Source organism: Misgurnus anguillicaudatus, chromosome 11 (genome assembly GCF_027580225.2).
Source record: "Misgurnus anguillicaudatus chromosome 11, ASM2758022v2, whole genome shotgun sequence".
Classification (NCBI taxonomy): domain Eukaryota; kingdom Metazoa; phylum Chordata; class Actinopteri; order Cypriniformes; family Cobitidae; genus Misgurnus; species Misgurnus anguillicaudatus.
In genome coordinates, this window is record NC_073347.2 from 25,133,645 (window position 1) to 25,149,311 (window position 15,667).

General features: G+C 36.9%; 2 protein-coding genes across 2 annotated transcripts in view; both read right to left on the minus strand.

The window, feature by feature from the left end:
* cimip5 (ciliary microtubule inner protein 5) overlaps positions 1–12,749 on the minus strand; it is a 66,678-nt gene extending 53,929 nt beyond the window's left edge. The window contains exons 1-2 of the mRNA XM_073873397.1: positions 12,609–12,749; positions 11,485–11,519 (exon numbers count right to left, since the gene is read on the minus strand). The gene's annotated coding sequence lies outside the window, so the exon portion shown is untranslated. The remainder of the gene's footprint in view (positions 1–11,484; positions 11,520–12,608) is intronic.
* Positions 11,665–13,717, minus strand: kcnf1b (potassium voltage-gated channel, subfamily F, member 1b). Its single transcript, XM_055170395.2, has one exon. The coding sequence runs from the start codon at positions 13,341–13,343 to the stop codon at positions 11,889–11,891; it is 1,455 nt and encodes a 484-aa protein (XP_055026370.2). The 5' UTR covers positions 13,344–13,717; the 3' UTR covers positions 11,665–11,888.
* Positions 13,718–15,667: the final 1,950 nt, after the last annotated feature.

Sequence of the window (15,667 nt, forward strand, 5' to 3'; positions counted from 1 at the left end):
CATGACAGAATAGAGATGGATGAGGTCAACACTTCAAAGACAAAAACCAAATCCATCTCAGTCAGTTTTCAAATAAATTGTAGTGAAGCACAAACCTACACTCTATCTTCTCTCCATCCTATTCTCCAACCCATACGATTGCTTTGGTCGTTTGTCTATTTCACCAAATATGGCCAATAGATGCATTTACTAAATTAGCGCCTCTATCGGCAGCAGGTGAAACATAATATATTAGGGTATAAAAATATATTTTGCAGTATAATTTTGCTATGATGACATGTACCATGATAAGATTTTCAATTTAAACTGCAAGGATTAATAGTATTTTATTACACATTACACAATTCAGGCATTTAGGGCAAATAACATACCCATTTATTTATTATATGATATAAACACCGCATACAAAACAGTCACAACTTTTTAAAAATGTACTTAAAATATTCCAAGTGTACCGAGGTCAAACAATCAATTTATTTGAAGAAAAGATGCAAAAGTGATGACAATCCGCTGTAAATATCAGATCCGGTGTACACGATTCAAAAACTGGCACCAGAAGAAGCGATGATACGTCATCTACGATTGTGAAACGGCATTGGCTCTCGTGTGTCTCGTGACCGATTGCATCATTACGTTAGCTAAGAATGTATAGCGCTATTGGCTCTTGTGACCGACTATGTCATGCTGGTTTAAGTTTGAATGAGATCTGACTGTGCGTTTTGATCACAGAGTTCTTCATATAAAGTAATCATATGGCTTCAGTTTACAAGGTTCGCAATGCGAATGGTTTGTAATACTTTTATACTGTTTTATGCAATAAATACCTGTCACTGTACTTTTACTTGTGTTGTGTTTTATATGGTTGAGAAGTGGTTGGGTTTAGGGTAAGGGTGAGGGTGGAGTTAGATTCTCCAAAATATCTTTAAAGCCATAAATGTTTATGAAACTGTTTCTACATTTACAAATTCATAAAATTAAATTTTTAGGCAAATGTGATGTATAAGGCATAAACCTTAAAACGTAACAAGCTACTGCCGCTAGAGGACACTAATCCCTTAATACGTCACTTTACGTCGTAATAAGGTGCTTGCAAAAACGACCTATGAGGTCATTATTTTTGGAGGACAGTCTTTTAAGCAATAGTTGAGGCATTTTCTGGGGTAATTTAAATCAACTGTTGGGTTTGTTTATATTTTACCCAACCATGGATTGAAAACCCAGCATTTTTAGTAGCAATTTACAACAAAACAGACCAGTAGTGTACATTTTAGAAAATGTTGCTATATTGATCCTTCTATTTATTTATCTATGTAAACCTTTTCACCAAAAAAAATATTTACAAAGGGTTTTTAATGCTGTTTTTAAAGTATTTTTTTCCTACTATGTAAGTCATTGGGGATACTGATCAGTTTCCTCAATACGCCATCGGATGTCATGATTCTCCAAATCCTCGATTCAATTACATTTTTCGATTTTAAGGTCACGATTCGATTCTCGATTTTTACATTTTTTTAAAGCAGAAAAAATGCTATGCTATTTTTAGACTAGACTTTTATGAAATATAATATCTGACCTTGAACCCGGAGATGCCCTGCCATGTTAGTCGTGCTGCCAGTGGAAAAATATGGTACACGCACATACCTGATAAAACTAAACTTCCTTTCGGATAGGGATGCACCGAATCCAGATTTTTTAGGTTCGGCCGAATCCCGAATCCACCGTTTAAGATTCGGCCGAATCCGAAACCGAATACTGAATCCTACTCGCATCCTTATTCCAACACAGTAAAACACATTAATGAAGTAAAAAACGTCCACAGCAGTGTATTTTTCATTTTATTTAATTTTAACTGTACATTATGCCAGGATGACAAGTTGTAAAAACTATTTTGACAATTACCATAAGCCTATGCATAATGAAAGCGATGCGTTGCGACACGCTCGTTTTTCCAATAAGCAAGCAGCTCCGCGCTGAAAACTATATTTAACTTTGAGTGAGAAGCTCCGCTCGTCAATGTCAGTCTTCACACGGCCGTCCAATTACAGTGGAGGAGGGGCGGGACATTACCACAGCAACCAACCGGCTCACAGCTGAAGCATCACAGCTACCAAGCGCTCGGCTGAAAAACAGCTGGCATTTGGGGTCCTCAAGGCGTTTTCAGCGGTGTTTAAAAGTTTTGGTGTGTCCAGCTGACCGAAAGAAAAAGCTCATCTCCACGTCAGCACCCGATGTGTGTAATCAACGGCTGCGTGACGTCGACCAGCGTAGCGCAAGCCTAGGGTTCGGTTCGGTGGAAAAAAAATCTAGGATTCGGCCGAACCCGAACCCCGCCAAAAAGCCCAGTATTCGGCCGAATCCGAAACCGAATCCTGGATTCGGTGCATCCCTACTTTCGGATGAACATTCCTATCAGTACTTTGCACCTTAAAAACTTGCTTTTATTACAGTCAGACAAGATTGTGAGACTATGTCAAAAGTTAAAATGCTGTTTTCATAACTCTTAAGCAACTGAAATAAGTTGTTGTGAAACTTAAACTGATCTCAGTTTAGAGAAACGATCAGTCCTGTCACAGATGCTGATCTGCCGACACGTGCGTGTTCTGTTCTGATTGAGTTCAGCTGAAGGCGGGAGGCGATGACTGTTTTTTTTGTTTCCCATGTAAAGAGCAGCTCGCGTGGTGTCTCCTGCATCTGCCATGCTATCTTTTTACTGGCTGTAGAGGAGATTGACTCACAGCACTCAACATGTTTTTTTCCAGCTTGGCAAGCCGACCGGACGTGACATGGGGGCGTGGCAGCATCGACGATTCCATTTTTTTATTCAAAGTTCGAGGTTGTAACTTAATTTCGATCGATTTCGAGTGACATCCTTACTTCCTATGTGTTCATCAAAGCAAAGAAGCAGATTTGTAAAAACATGAGAGTGAGTAAATAATAATGGGATTTTCTTTTTTGGGTGAACTATTCCTTTAAGTCACATTGGTCAAATCTGATAGAACTGCTTTATTGCACTGCTTTGCATTGTAAAAACTGACCTGGGCTGTTTATTTTTGTTCTCAGTCTATTCCTGTTTAGGGGCAACAGAAAATGTTTATTTTCACAGCACATATGACTAGTAGCCAGCTGTCTAGCATCCTTTTCTCTCTTTAGAACCTACACACACTCGCACAAGCACACGTCTTTGAAAGGCTGAAGATGCAGATCACAACCTGGAAAGGGATTATGGGATGACACCCACTCCACTCAGACTTAAGGAGAAGCACAAAGGAGAGCAAAGCAGTGCTTCAGGTTCAGAATAGAGAATGTTCAACTTTCAATACGTAAACAAGGTCCACTGACATTAAAAAACAATTCAATTCGACGTAATGCAGATTATAATTACTGATTTTACTATTTACCCAACATTAACACCACAGATCACTACAACGACTATACTTCAAACAAAACAAAAAACAGAAGTCTGAATCAATGAAAGTCACCAGTGGAAAAAGTAAATAACAATCTATTGATCTGCCATAAATCCCCTGTAAACCTAATAATACAGAAATACAGCTGCGCTTAAAAGATTTCATACATCTTGCAAAATGTTAATAAATTAGATAATATCTATTTGACTCCTGGTTATATGATGTTGAGATCTATATAACACTTTGTTAAGTGTCTGTACTTGTTTAAAGAGGATGAACATGTTGACTGTCAGATTATATTGATCAAACTGGATAAATGGTTTCCAGTGAAGACTACTGCGAGACAGACACACTCAGAGAGAAATATAGATACATTTAACCAGATCAATTAGCCTTAAAGGTTTAGTCCATTTTCTTAAAAAAATCCAGATAGTTTACTCACCACCATGTCATCCAAAACGTTGATGTTTTTCTTTGTTCAGTCGAGAAGAAATGAAGTTTTTTGAGGAAAACATTCCAGGATTTTTCTCATTTTAATGGACTTTAATAGACCCTATACTTAACCGTTTTAATGCAGTTTAAAATTTTTGTTTCAAAGAACTCTAAACAATCCCAAACGAGGCATAAGGGTCTTATCTAGCGAAACGAGTCATTTTTGTCAAGAAAAATATGCACTTTTAAACCACAACTTCTCTTCTTCCTCTGTTCCTGTGACGAGCCAGCAGGACTTCACACAATTACGTAATGACGTCGAAAGGTCACGTGTTACATATATGAAACGCACATTTGTGGACCATTTTAAACAATAAACCGACACAAAGACATTAATTAGTATTATTCGACATACAACAATGTCAGAAAGGTCCTCTTTCTCCACATTTGTAAACACTTTTGGGTTGTTTCGATACGTCATCCGTGACCTCTTGATGTGATGACGTATTACGTGAGGTCACAGGACCAGAGGAAGATGAGAAGTTACGGTTTAAATATGCATATTTTTTATTTATTTTTTGCCAAAAATGAGAATCGTTTCGCTGGGACCCTTGAGCCTCCTTTGGGATCATTTAGAGTCCTTTGGGCTGCAATTTTGAACTGCATTAAAACTGTTAAGTGTTGGGGTCCATTAAAGTCCATTAAAATGAGAAATTCCTAGAATGTTTTCCTCAAAAAACATCTTGACTGAACAAAGAAAGACATCAACATTTTGGATGAAATGGTGATGAGTAAATTATCTGGATTTGTTTTAAGAAAATGGACTAATCCTTTAAACAATTCGAAACAAGACATATTTTATTGTCATTGCCAGATAAGTCACCCACCGCCCCACCCTCCACAAGCACTCCCAGATCATTCAAATCAACAAAAAACAAAGCTCCACGTCAAAATAGGTCTGGAAAAGATGCCAGTTTTTGCAAGACTGTCCGATTGTCTTTTGTCAGCCAGTTACTGATGTGAGTAACCACACAGTCCTTATGACCAATTAAATGGGACCATTTATCTTTCCTTCCAGCAGTTTCAATTCCTGCACCATTAAACAGGTTAATCGAAATGAATAAAAAGTTATTCATTGTTCTTCAACCGTTCAACCCTCTCTCTGTTTTTTCTAACCTTAGCAGATTTATAGTAAGATACATAATAAATTGCTTTTTTTCTTTTCAGTCGTCTGTTGCTTGCTATCCATGCTGTGTCAACAGCAACATTATTATCTATCCATTTGTCCTCAGACGATAAATCCTGCTTGTTTATCCTCTCATAGCCCACACACACTCACATCTATCTTGCCATCTAACATGCATTAGATCTCTGTTGCACACAATTCACACCCATCTGAACCATCCCTTCAAACAGAATCAGCCTTAACACTCTTGAAGAGAATAAAGATGGTACCCATAATGCCTCTGTGTGGTATTTTTTGCACTCCCCAGCAAAAAAGCACAAGAAAAATGAATTAAGACAAACGCGGACGAATTTAATCCATCCATGCTTTTCTTTATTTATCTACTCATTTCCTTGATGGGCAAAATGTGGCAATTATTTCCATATTAAAATTATTACTATTATGGTTTCTCTCCGGCGCTTTTTGACGTTAAAGGTCACGTTGTTCTGTCTGTGTGAAGGACTGCTCTGTGTTTGAGTAATGATCTCGAACTGGAATTGCTGGAGTGTTGGTCTAATTATTTTTGCTGGTAGAACCCTAATGAGCAGCAGAACCGTAGGCGTGTGCTGGCGACTGATACCAGAACAACCATCACCAATTACAAATGAACACAAACAATCAGACACACATTCCTACAATTGCGCATTCAGTGAAAAAATCTTAATCACATAAAAGCAAACACCCAGCTGTGCTAGAATGACACCTTTGGGGCAAAGGCGCGTTGTATAGTCTGATCACACTAACCTTACATTAACAAAGGAAATACTTATGGCACTTTCAGGAAATACAATTTGGTTTTTCACTCTATACCATTTTATTTCTGCATGTTAAGGCATTTTTTTAAGGTATTTCTGTGTGAATCAGTTCATACACTCTAAAAAGGTTATTTCCATTGGGTCAAAAAGGAACAACCTCAAATCGTTGGGTTGTAATTAATCTATGCTGGGTTGTCTTAACTCATTGTTGAGCCAAGTATAAAAAAATTGTTTGGGTTAATTGACCCCAAATGCTGGCTTTATCCCTTTTTAACCCAATGTTAAAAAAGCGCGGAAAAAACACAGAGTGCGGGCTTTCAGCACGAAAAATAATGCCAGCAGCTGGCTTTTTTGAAAAGCACTCCGCTTCCATTGAAAACATACGCCGGCCGATGCGTAAAAGTTTTGGTATGCAGGCTACCTAAGGGTGTTTTTAAAAGATTATATAGTATTTAAGTTTATATGAACACTGAAAAAAATGATTCATTGAATTTAATCAATTTTTTTAAGTTAAGTGGTTGCAATCAATTTATTTAAGCTACATTTAAACAAAAGTTTTATATTTTATTTTACGTTACTAATCTTTTTTGTTTAAATGTAGCTTAAATAAATTGATTGCAACCACTTACCTTAAAAAAATTGATTAAATTCAATGAATCATTTTTTTCAGTGAATATTGTTAATGCAAGTTGGAAAGTTCTTAATTTCTGGGCAGAGGCGTCATGCCCATTTAAACTGAGGGGGCACGTGCCCCCTCTGTTTTTTGAGCCAAATGGATATTGCATGCAACCTCAAAATCAAAGAAGCGTCCATTAATCTGTTACTTGTTTTTTAATCTGTTTAATATGCACAATATTATTAATTCAGTGCTGCCTCCTTGTCACTTTTCGTAGATTTTCGCCGTTTTGATAGTGTTTTGATCGTGTTACGTTACTTTATTCTGGCAACAGGCGCTGCAGTCAGTCACATTTAATACTCAGTGTTATTTCAGGCCCTTTACAGCATACATCTGAGCTTAGCTGTGTTTACTTAAAAAGTGTTCATTTTTTTAAAGTGTATTAAGTATTTAAAATTTTAAGGTTTTATGGCTGTGGTGCTGACAATGTTTTATACCAGATCCAGTTCAGATCCAGACTTTTATGAAGATTTCAAATGATCCAACACTGGTTGAAAGATAACACTAAACCCCTATAATTAAGACACAAAAAAGCAAAATTTTCTATCTCACGGCAAGTTGTGTTATAGTCACAAATTTTTTATAAATTTATTTGTGCTATTGACATGATTTTCTGCTGTTGTTCATGCCACTGGAGCTTGAATGTCTTTTTCGTTTTACCCAACATGACTTTCTATAATCAGTTTTTTTTGTCTGTGGCGCAACTTTCTTTATCGTGTCATTTTATATTTTTCTCATTGTTTTTTAAGACACAAAAAGCTAAATTTTCCATATATTGTTATTATGATCACATCATATTTTCATTGCTTTAACATGCTCATTGTTTCTGCATACATGAATACATAATGCATCATATCCCATTCAACCCTCTCTCACGGCAAGTTGTGTTATAGTCACAAATTTTGTATTAATGTATTCGTGCTATTGACATGATTTTCTGCTGTTTTCGTGCCACTGGAGCATGAATGTCTTTTTCGTTTTACCAAGCATGAATTTCTATAAACAGTTTTTCGTGTCTGTTGTACGACTTTCTTTATCGTGTCATTTTATATTTTTTCTCATTGCATTTTTCTATTTTTAAATCATTGTCACTTGGGATTAGGGTTAGATTCGAAGCTTGCATTAGGATGTACTTTTATGTATTGATTTCTATGTTTTTCTTCTGCTTTTAAAACTATTTTCGCCTGAAGTTGGGGTTTGAGTTAGGATCTCGAAGAAAGTGATTCTAACCCCAACCCAAGTGACAATGGTAAAAATGGGAATAACAATGAGAAAACAAAATATACAATGACAAGATAAAGAAAGTTTTGCCACAGACACGAAAAACTGTTTATAGAAATTCGTGCTGTGTGAAACAAAAAAGACATTTGTGCTCCTGTGACACGAAAAACATTGAAAAACGTGTCAATACCACAAATACATTAATCAAATGTTTTGTGACTATAACACGAATTTCTGTGAGATTGTGTTTCTTCATTTGAAAAAATAAAAACCACAATATATAATTTCATGATGACCGTGACAAAGGCTTCACTTGCTGCCGGTAGAGGCGCTAATTTTAAATTTTAAAATAACACTGAGTTTTATTTATAGCTACCTATTAAAAGCCATTAAGTGCTTGAGTGCACAAAATTGGGGATGTTTAAATGTCAGCAAACACTTAAGCTTCATAATAGCAGGTACAGTAATGCTTCCAGGAGTGGACAGTACAGACAGAAATGATTGAAATGCATGTATAAGTGGTATGGTTAGGATTTGTTTAGCTACGACAATTAATTAAATGATGAAGGGAACTTAAGTTTAAGATTTCGGCAGGGCACCGTTCACTCACAGCCTTCAAAAACACCTTCTGCATTAAGCATTCATGGCAGTCTGGTATAACTTAATATATGACTGAACTGAATAAATGTTAATTTACAAGTGTATTATTAAACATATCACTACCAATCCAGTATGAGAAAAATTGTCCAACAATAAAAAAATATAGATAAAGCCATTTGTATAGATTTTAAAATAGCCAACAGTTGGTCTGTAGAGGTTTGTTACACGTAAAGTCACACATTGAGTGAATCTGTTGCAAAGTGCTCCCAGCTGCTCTCTTTAAACACACACGCAAATGCATTTTCATGTTTTTTCTCATGTGTGCAAGTAAAGAGGAATGGAGGGATGTTGACCACATGCAGGCACACACACTTTAATATACTGTAACAGGGGGAGCAGATGTAATCATGTTTGCATTAACTGGAAAATGAAATCTTTAAATATAGAGATGCATGCACTTTCTGTGAGGACGGAAGAAGTGTTAATGTTCTCATGTCTGCGGGGATTACAGCACAAGAAACACTGTCACTCAATCTCACAGTCCAATGCACAGCTCAGACATGCAACGCATGCATGGACCCACAGAGATACATACATATATTTCAATGTAATAATACTTTTTATAGCACTTTCCACAATGCACATTGTTTCACAGCAGCTTCACACAAAAAAATATTGCTAGTTTTATATGGCATTTAATAATGTAAATTGTTTTAATATTCTTTAGATATTTTTTGCTGGAATACAAAACAAAATATCAAATGCACGAGTGCATTATAAATTTGGCCAGGCCTATGGCTAAAGGTTTGTGTATCATTTTTAGTTTGCTCATTTGTAAAATATAAAAACTGCATTTTATTTTTTAAAGCCTTAAGTTTTTGACCATTAGCAAATCTAAAATATGCTGGGGTATTTTCAACCCTGCCTTGGGTCCAAAAGTGACGAACCCAGCCGTTGATTTAAATGAACCCAAAAATATATATATATATTTGACCCAACATTTTTGATTTTTGTAATATTTATATTTTTTATTATTTCTTTATACTTATTTTTTATACTATTTTCAAAATTCACATAACTCATGTCACTTTCTCACAAATCTGGTCACCACACAGCACAAAGATTTTTTTTACTTTGTTAGGACTGAACATCTCTAAGCTCTGTTTAATTGGTATAGATAACCATAGTCCTTTATGTTCCCATGGTGATGTTGATCTGAGAAAGCTGATTGGCATACTGATAAAACACCCAGGCAGGCAATTCACCTTATTCTCAAACGCAGAAGTAAATTATGCGACGTATTTCCTTTCCGGTCAGAGACTTCCAGCTCAATAGCCAGCTGGTAGAAAACAGTGAAGTGGGAGCACGCATAAAACATGATTTAAACATTTAGTATTTACTACACCTGTCATGTATGAACCAGTGTGAGGATGAAATTAAGAAGTGGCTTGATATATGAAGATATATTTAATCATTTGGTGTTGTTGATCGGAGGTGACTGGTCTTCAATGAGTAAATATAAAAGCACAGAGACATACCAGTATCTTTACAATGGGAAAGTCAGTCGAGTGTTTGTACATGTAATTTACCAAGACTTCGTGTTTTTAACTTTTCAGGGGCTGGTTTAAAATGCCACAACTGTCCCTCTGGTGTGAGTTTTTTTTTTAAACGGCAATATTTGGCGACATGTCGAACTTCACGTGGTCCGACAGTCAGAAGTATCTCTCATTTAACATATTGCAAGTTATTTGAACAAACCATAGTAAACATTTTAAACTACTCTATGTATTGAGAATTGTTTTCATTTTATTATCGCTTCTTACGCACTAATGTTAGGTTGAGACATGAGCTTATGAAATTATTTGCTTACTTTTTAAAGTATTTGCCTTTTCATTTAAAACATAACAAAAGTATGCGCAAACACATTACTATTATAAACATTATCTAAGCAGATTATGTCGTATATATTCTGTACTGTAATCGCATTTTTAATAGCAGAATAATTAAATCAGCATATTTTTATCAGCATAATATTAGTTGTTTTTAAACAATTATTGTATTTATTGTTTACTGGCAGTTTCTATGAAAGGTTTTACTGGATGGATTTGTAAATACAGATCATGAGTGCACGTGCGCCACATACACATTCAGTTCTTGTGCATGCGGTTATAACAAATGTTTTGTAGAGGTTTACTGCGTTTGTTTTAGCTATTATGGCAACCCCTATCTGCACAAATTATGTTGGTCTTCCTTCCTGGATTTCATATTAAACATTAAACAGCCAGTCAAAACGGCACCCTTGTGTCCTTCGCAATAGACTACCATTAGTGGCTCACCGGAAGTCATAAACAGGAAAGCTCAAAGATGGTGGCGCCCACATTTACGTCAAGAAACAGGTGGATAGCAAACAGATGAGCTCAAATGTATACTGTACACAAGGGCCTGTGTGTGGAAAACTGTTGAAATAATTTACTGAGTATAGTTTTTTTTATTAAATGTGAGGCTTAACCAGTTTGGCAATAAAGAACTTTCCAGCTTGCATTAACAATATTCCATATAAACTTAAATAATATGCAATGTTTTAAAAATATCCTAAATGGTTTACACAGACCCACACAGATGCATACCCATATTCCTCATGTTGTGAATATAAACAGAGCTCTCTTGACATGCTTTCAGGTGCCAGGGCCGCAATCTTGTCTGAGCGTTTCGAGGGTGTGTGTGAGAAATCCCACTGTGCAGACATGTTCAAATGCCTCGCTATAAAAACTAGACACCAATTCTCTCTGTATTAGTTCATATGACTGACACCAGCCCACATTATCCTGATGCTCCTATTCTTAGGCCCCAGTGGCTCTCCATAGAATTTCTGTGAGTCATTTGTTTTTATCTCTGTCCTGGAATACTGCGTCCATAATAACATGAAACAGAAATTTAAAGATGTGAAGATTAAAAAGATTGAAAGTAAAAGAGTGTGTGGAGAAGATAGATAGATAGATAGATAGATAGATAGATAGATAGATAGATAGATAGATAGATAGATAGATAGATAGATAGATAGATAGATAGATAGATAGATAGATAGATAGATAGATAGATAGATAGATAGATAGATAGATAGATAGATAGATAGATAGAAAGTGAAAGTGTTTGAAAAACAAGACTCACCTGTAGCTCTGCACCTGACTCCATCTGCCTCTGTTCTTTAAGCCCCAAAGAAGCAAAAAGAAGTAAAGTAAGAAAATATTTTATGTCTATTTACAAAATTATAAATTGTTATAAAAAATGTAAAAATGTGAAATTGAACATTTAGACAGTTGCTACCTGGCAACCAAAAATATACACGTGTCAAGTTTAACATGCACTTTATTTTATTAAAGACTAAATTAACACTTTAAAGAGATTTTTTTTCACGCATCAATGAAATTGCGTCCAGTCAGTAAAAACAACAAGCAGGTTGAAAGTCACACTCTTTGGACGAGCACAGCAGTTAAGAGCGCACAATAAACATAAAACACAATTTCTTGTTAGACCTATAAAGTGCTTTTCGAGTTCTTTTTTATGTGCTTGTCTTAAGTCGAGTTTTTCTTCTTCACGGCCTCCTTCTCAGTTCTGTGCGCTCCCGAAAGAAGCGGAATGTATGTATCGCTACGCGACGCGCGCATGGCACCCTCCCACGCTCTCCTGGGCGCGTCAGACCTGCGCGAGGCGCTCTTCATGGCGAGTTCGAGCGAGCGCAGCTCCATGAGTTCAAGCTCGTGCTTGGCAGCGGTCTCTAGCACTCTCTGCTTGTTGTAATAAATGACAAAATTGTTGATGATGGGGTGTATTGGCAGCGCTATGGCGATCACACCGCACAGAAAGCTGATGGCCGCGTTGCACCTGCCTAGGGTGGTCTTTGGGTATATATCCCCATATCCGACGGTGGTCATGGTGATGATGGCCCACCAGAAGGATTGTGGGATGCTTCTAAAGAGCGTCTCCGGGTGACTCTGCTCCATTGTGTACCCGAGGGCGGAAAACACAAATATGCCCACACCCATATACATGAGGAGCAGACCCAACTCCTTAAAGCTTCGTTTCAGTGCGTAAGTAAGAGTTTGCAAGCCAGACGAATGGCGCGCTAGCTTGAAGATGCGCGCAATGCGCATGATGCGCAGCGCCTGTACCGCCTGTTGCACGTTGGCCAGCTCCATCATGGCCGTGCCGAGGTATGTGAGAATTAACACGACGTAAAACGGCAAGATGGCCATAAAGTCTATAATATTCATGAAGGAGAGAGCGAAGCGCACCTTGTTAGGGGAGGACGCGAAGCGCAGCGCGTATTCCACCGTGAACCAGCCGATGCATGCCGTTTCAATAGCGTCCAAGGTCGGGTGTTCAACTCGATTCCCTTCTGAGTCTTCCACCTGAAGGTCCGGCAATGTCCCGAGACACATAACGACCGATGACACTAGGATGAAGAGGAATGACATGACTGCAATTACGCGCGCGGGAAGCGATGACTCGGGTTTCTCCATGAGCTTCCAGATGAACTTCTGCCACCTCTCCGTGCGGCTCACCACAGGGTCACAGTCCAGATCATCCAAAATCATTTTCACCTTATCAGCAATCTCTGCCAGCTCTTCCTCCTTCTCATTCAAGTTGCTTTTGCAGCATTCATCCAAGTAGCTCAAGTCAATCTTCCAAAACTCCATTTCTTTGATGAAACAAATAGGACAAATACCTCGCTTCATATGGATCTCACCAAAGTAGTACACTTCAACGATGCATTTAAACGAGTCCGGATCTCTGTCGAAGTAAAATTCTCTTTTCCCTGGGTCGTAGTCATCGCAAAGTGAGGAAATCACATCAAAACTCCGGGTTGAACAGTTCACAAGTTCGGCGAGCCTGCTCTCCGGATAACGGTTCAAGAGATCCCCGCACAACACCAGGCGCACGCCGCCGATATTAACGGCAATTTCTTTCTCATCACTGCTCGACGAACCGTTACAGTGTGCGAACCGGGTCCTCGGTAACGTCCACATGCTCGCGGTACAAGCCTCAAAACATTTAAATGGCGTTTTAATGGCGTTGGGAGCGTTATGAAATAAGGCGCATGGAGACGCAGGTGCCCTTTGTGTCAAAAGAGGACGCTCGTTCACTTCAAAATACTAATAAATGAAATAAAAGCATTTTCTTGCAAACTTCATAAGAGAAAGAATCAGGATGTTGGTATTTTGATTCGAGCAGAGAATATTTCTGTGCGCTTGTGGACGCGCGCAGTTGGCACAGCAGTAAGTAACAGGTCTTCCCCTCCTCTCTGCGCACCCATAGCTCTCTCTCTCTCTCTCTTTCGCTCACCCCAACCCTGTTTTATTTATACTTCCCGGTGTTTCCTTTTCCATTTATCAACGTTTCTTTGCAAAACAAAAAAAAAATACGATGACAAACTCCCACTTTGAAAAAAAAATCGATGGTTGAGAAATTTCCCAATTGAAGTTACTTACGGCATTTCGCTTTTTTCCGTCAAGTAGAAACTTGATCATACATCACAGCCAGGGCTTGTTAAGAAATGCATAACACATAGACACAAAATAAAAACGAAAATACTGTACTTAAAACAGTTAATTAATTGCTTCCCCCGCTTCTCGAGGAGAGATGGCCTTAAGCCCGTATCACAGAGAAACTGCGCCACCTGTAGAATTTGGACTATAACTACAGGGTACATGCTGCAAATTACACTGCGCTACAAATGAAAGCCTCGGAAATAAAGCAGCTACATTTTTACTATTGTATAAAATGAATAAAAAAGGAAAATCAAGTTTTTCAGTGTTAATTGGCTCCAGTATTTATTCAGGTCAAAAAAATTCATTTTGTGCGATTATGCTCCATAATTTTTCTGTGGGTGATTCTCACGAAACCATTGAAACACCACGGCACTAATGATTTTAGCTTTAAAATGTGTAATATAGTAACATTAAAAAGCATCAGAATTAACACAATACTGTGTTCTACCTAGCACAATGTGTGATTTCAACATAAGAATTTATAATTGGAAATTTTATCTAATTTTCTGCTGAAATTCTCATTACTGCAATGTGTCCGGCTGTGTTTGAACATGCGTTATGTTGTAATTTAATCAAATTAACACAAAAAATTAAGAAAAAAATAAATGGATGTTTTGCTAGACTACTTTAGATGACAGAAAAAATATTTACTGAATATTCATGTATAACAATAATGAAGAAAAATTAGGAAAATGATGTGTCCATGCCTGATGTTCTCATCCTCCGCAACACTTTTTGAGAACAGTTTAAGCACACATACAGAATTTTATTAAAGTTTGATTTTGAGTGACCAAGCATATGGACCAGTTACTTCAAGAAGGCTACCAGGTAAGATCATTTTTTTACAGTTAATTTGAAATATTGTCTTGTCAGAATGCTTACACGGCATTTCGATTATCATTACCGCAACAGATGCTTATTAAATGTTAATTCAATTAATAGAAGCATAATACTTTGATTTTAAATGCATGTGCAGAATCTCCAAATTATGTTCTTTCAGGTTTGTCATGTCATTTTGAAAATATGTCAGTGATGTTTTCTGACTGTTGCGGTAATGAGATTTTTTTAGGACTAATTTTTTAAATAATGTTACAAAAAGTGTTAAATGATAAGTAAAAGTTTTTAAATTAATGTTCCCATTTACTCCAGACTTTGTTTTTCAATGTCTGGTGGGAAAAAAAGTAAATTTAAGCAATTTTTACATTTTCATGCTTGACATTTTTAAAACCAAGTTTTCGTGAGAATCACCCCTGTAATATGTGATACAGCAATGAGAATGGTGCCACACCAATCTTTATAAATGTGTCTTTTTATTGATGCCAGTAACATAATTTTCCATTTATTTATTGTTGTCGTTTATGTAGATCCGTTTTTGCTGCAGTTATCTTTGTAAATTAATACACTATTAACTGCTAAAATTTGAACTTGAGATTTACACTGGGGCACTAGCAATGCCAGTAGTGACTTTGTTTATGCAACTGGTCATGCCGCTCTTTAGTAAGCAACCAAAACAGAAATATCATGACATATAATTAATTTTTTATAAATAGCCTGGACAAGTTATTATTAATATGACTAACAAATTAATAGGTAATTAAAAACTGAATTTAATATTATAAAATGTAATCAGTTATTTTAATCCACCACGTGCAGGCACAGAAAGGATATTTCTAGAACATATGCTCACTTTTCTTCTATTGGAACTTCTGCGGTCAACATGGGTGTGCTAAATCTCTAACTTATCATATTAGATCTAAACAAAAATGAAAGTTTATCCGAGAGAAGCAAAAAATCCCTTCTGG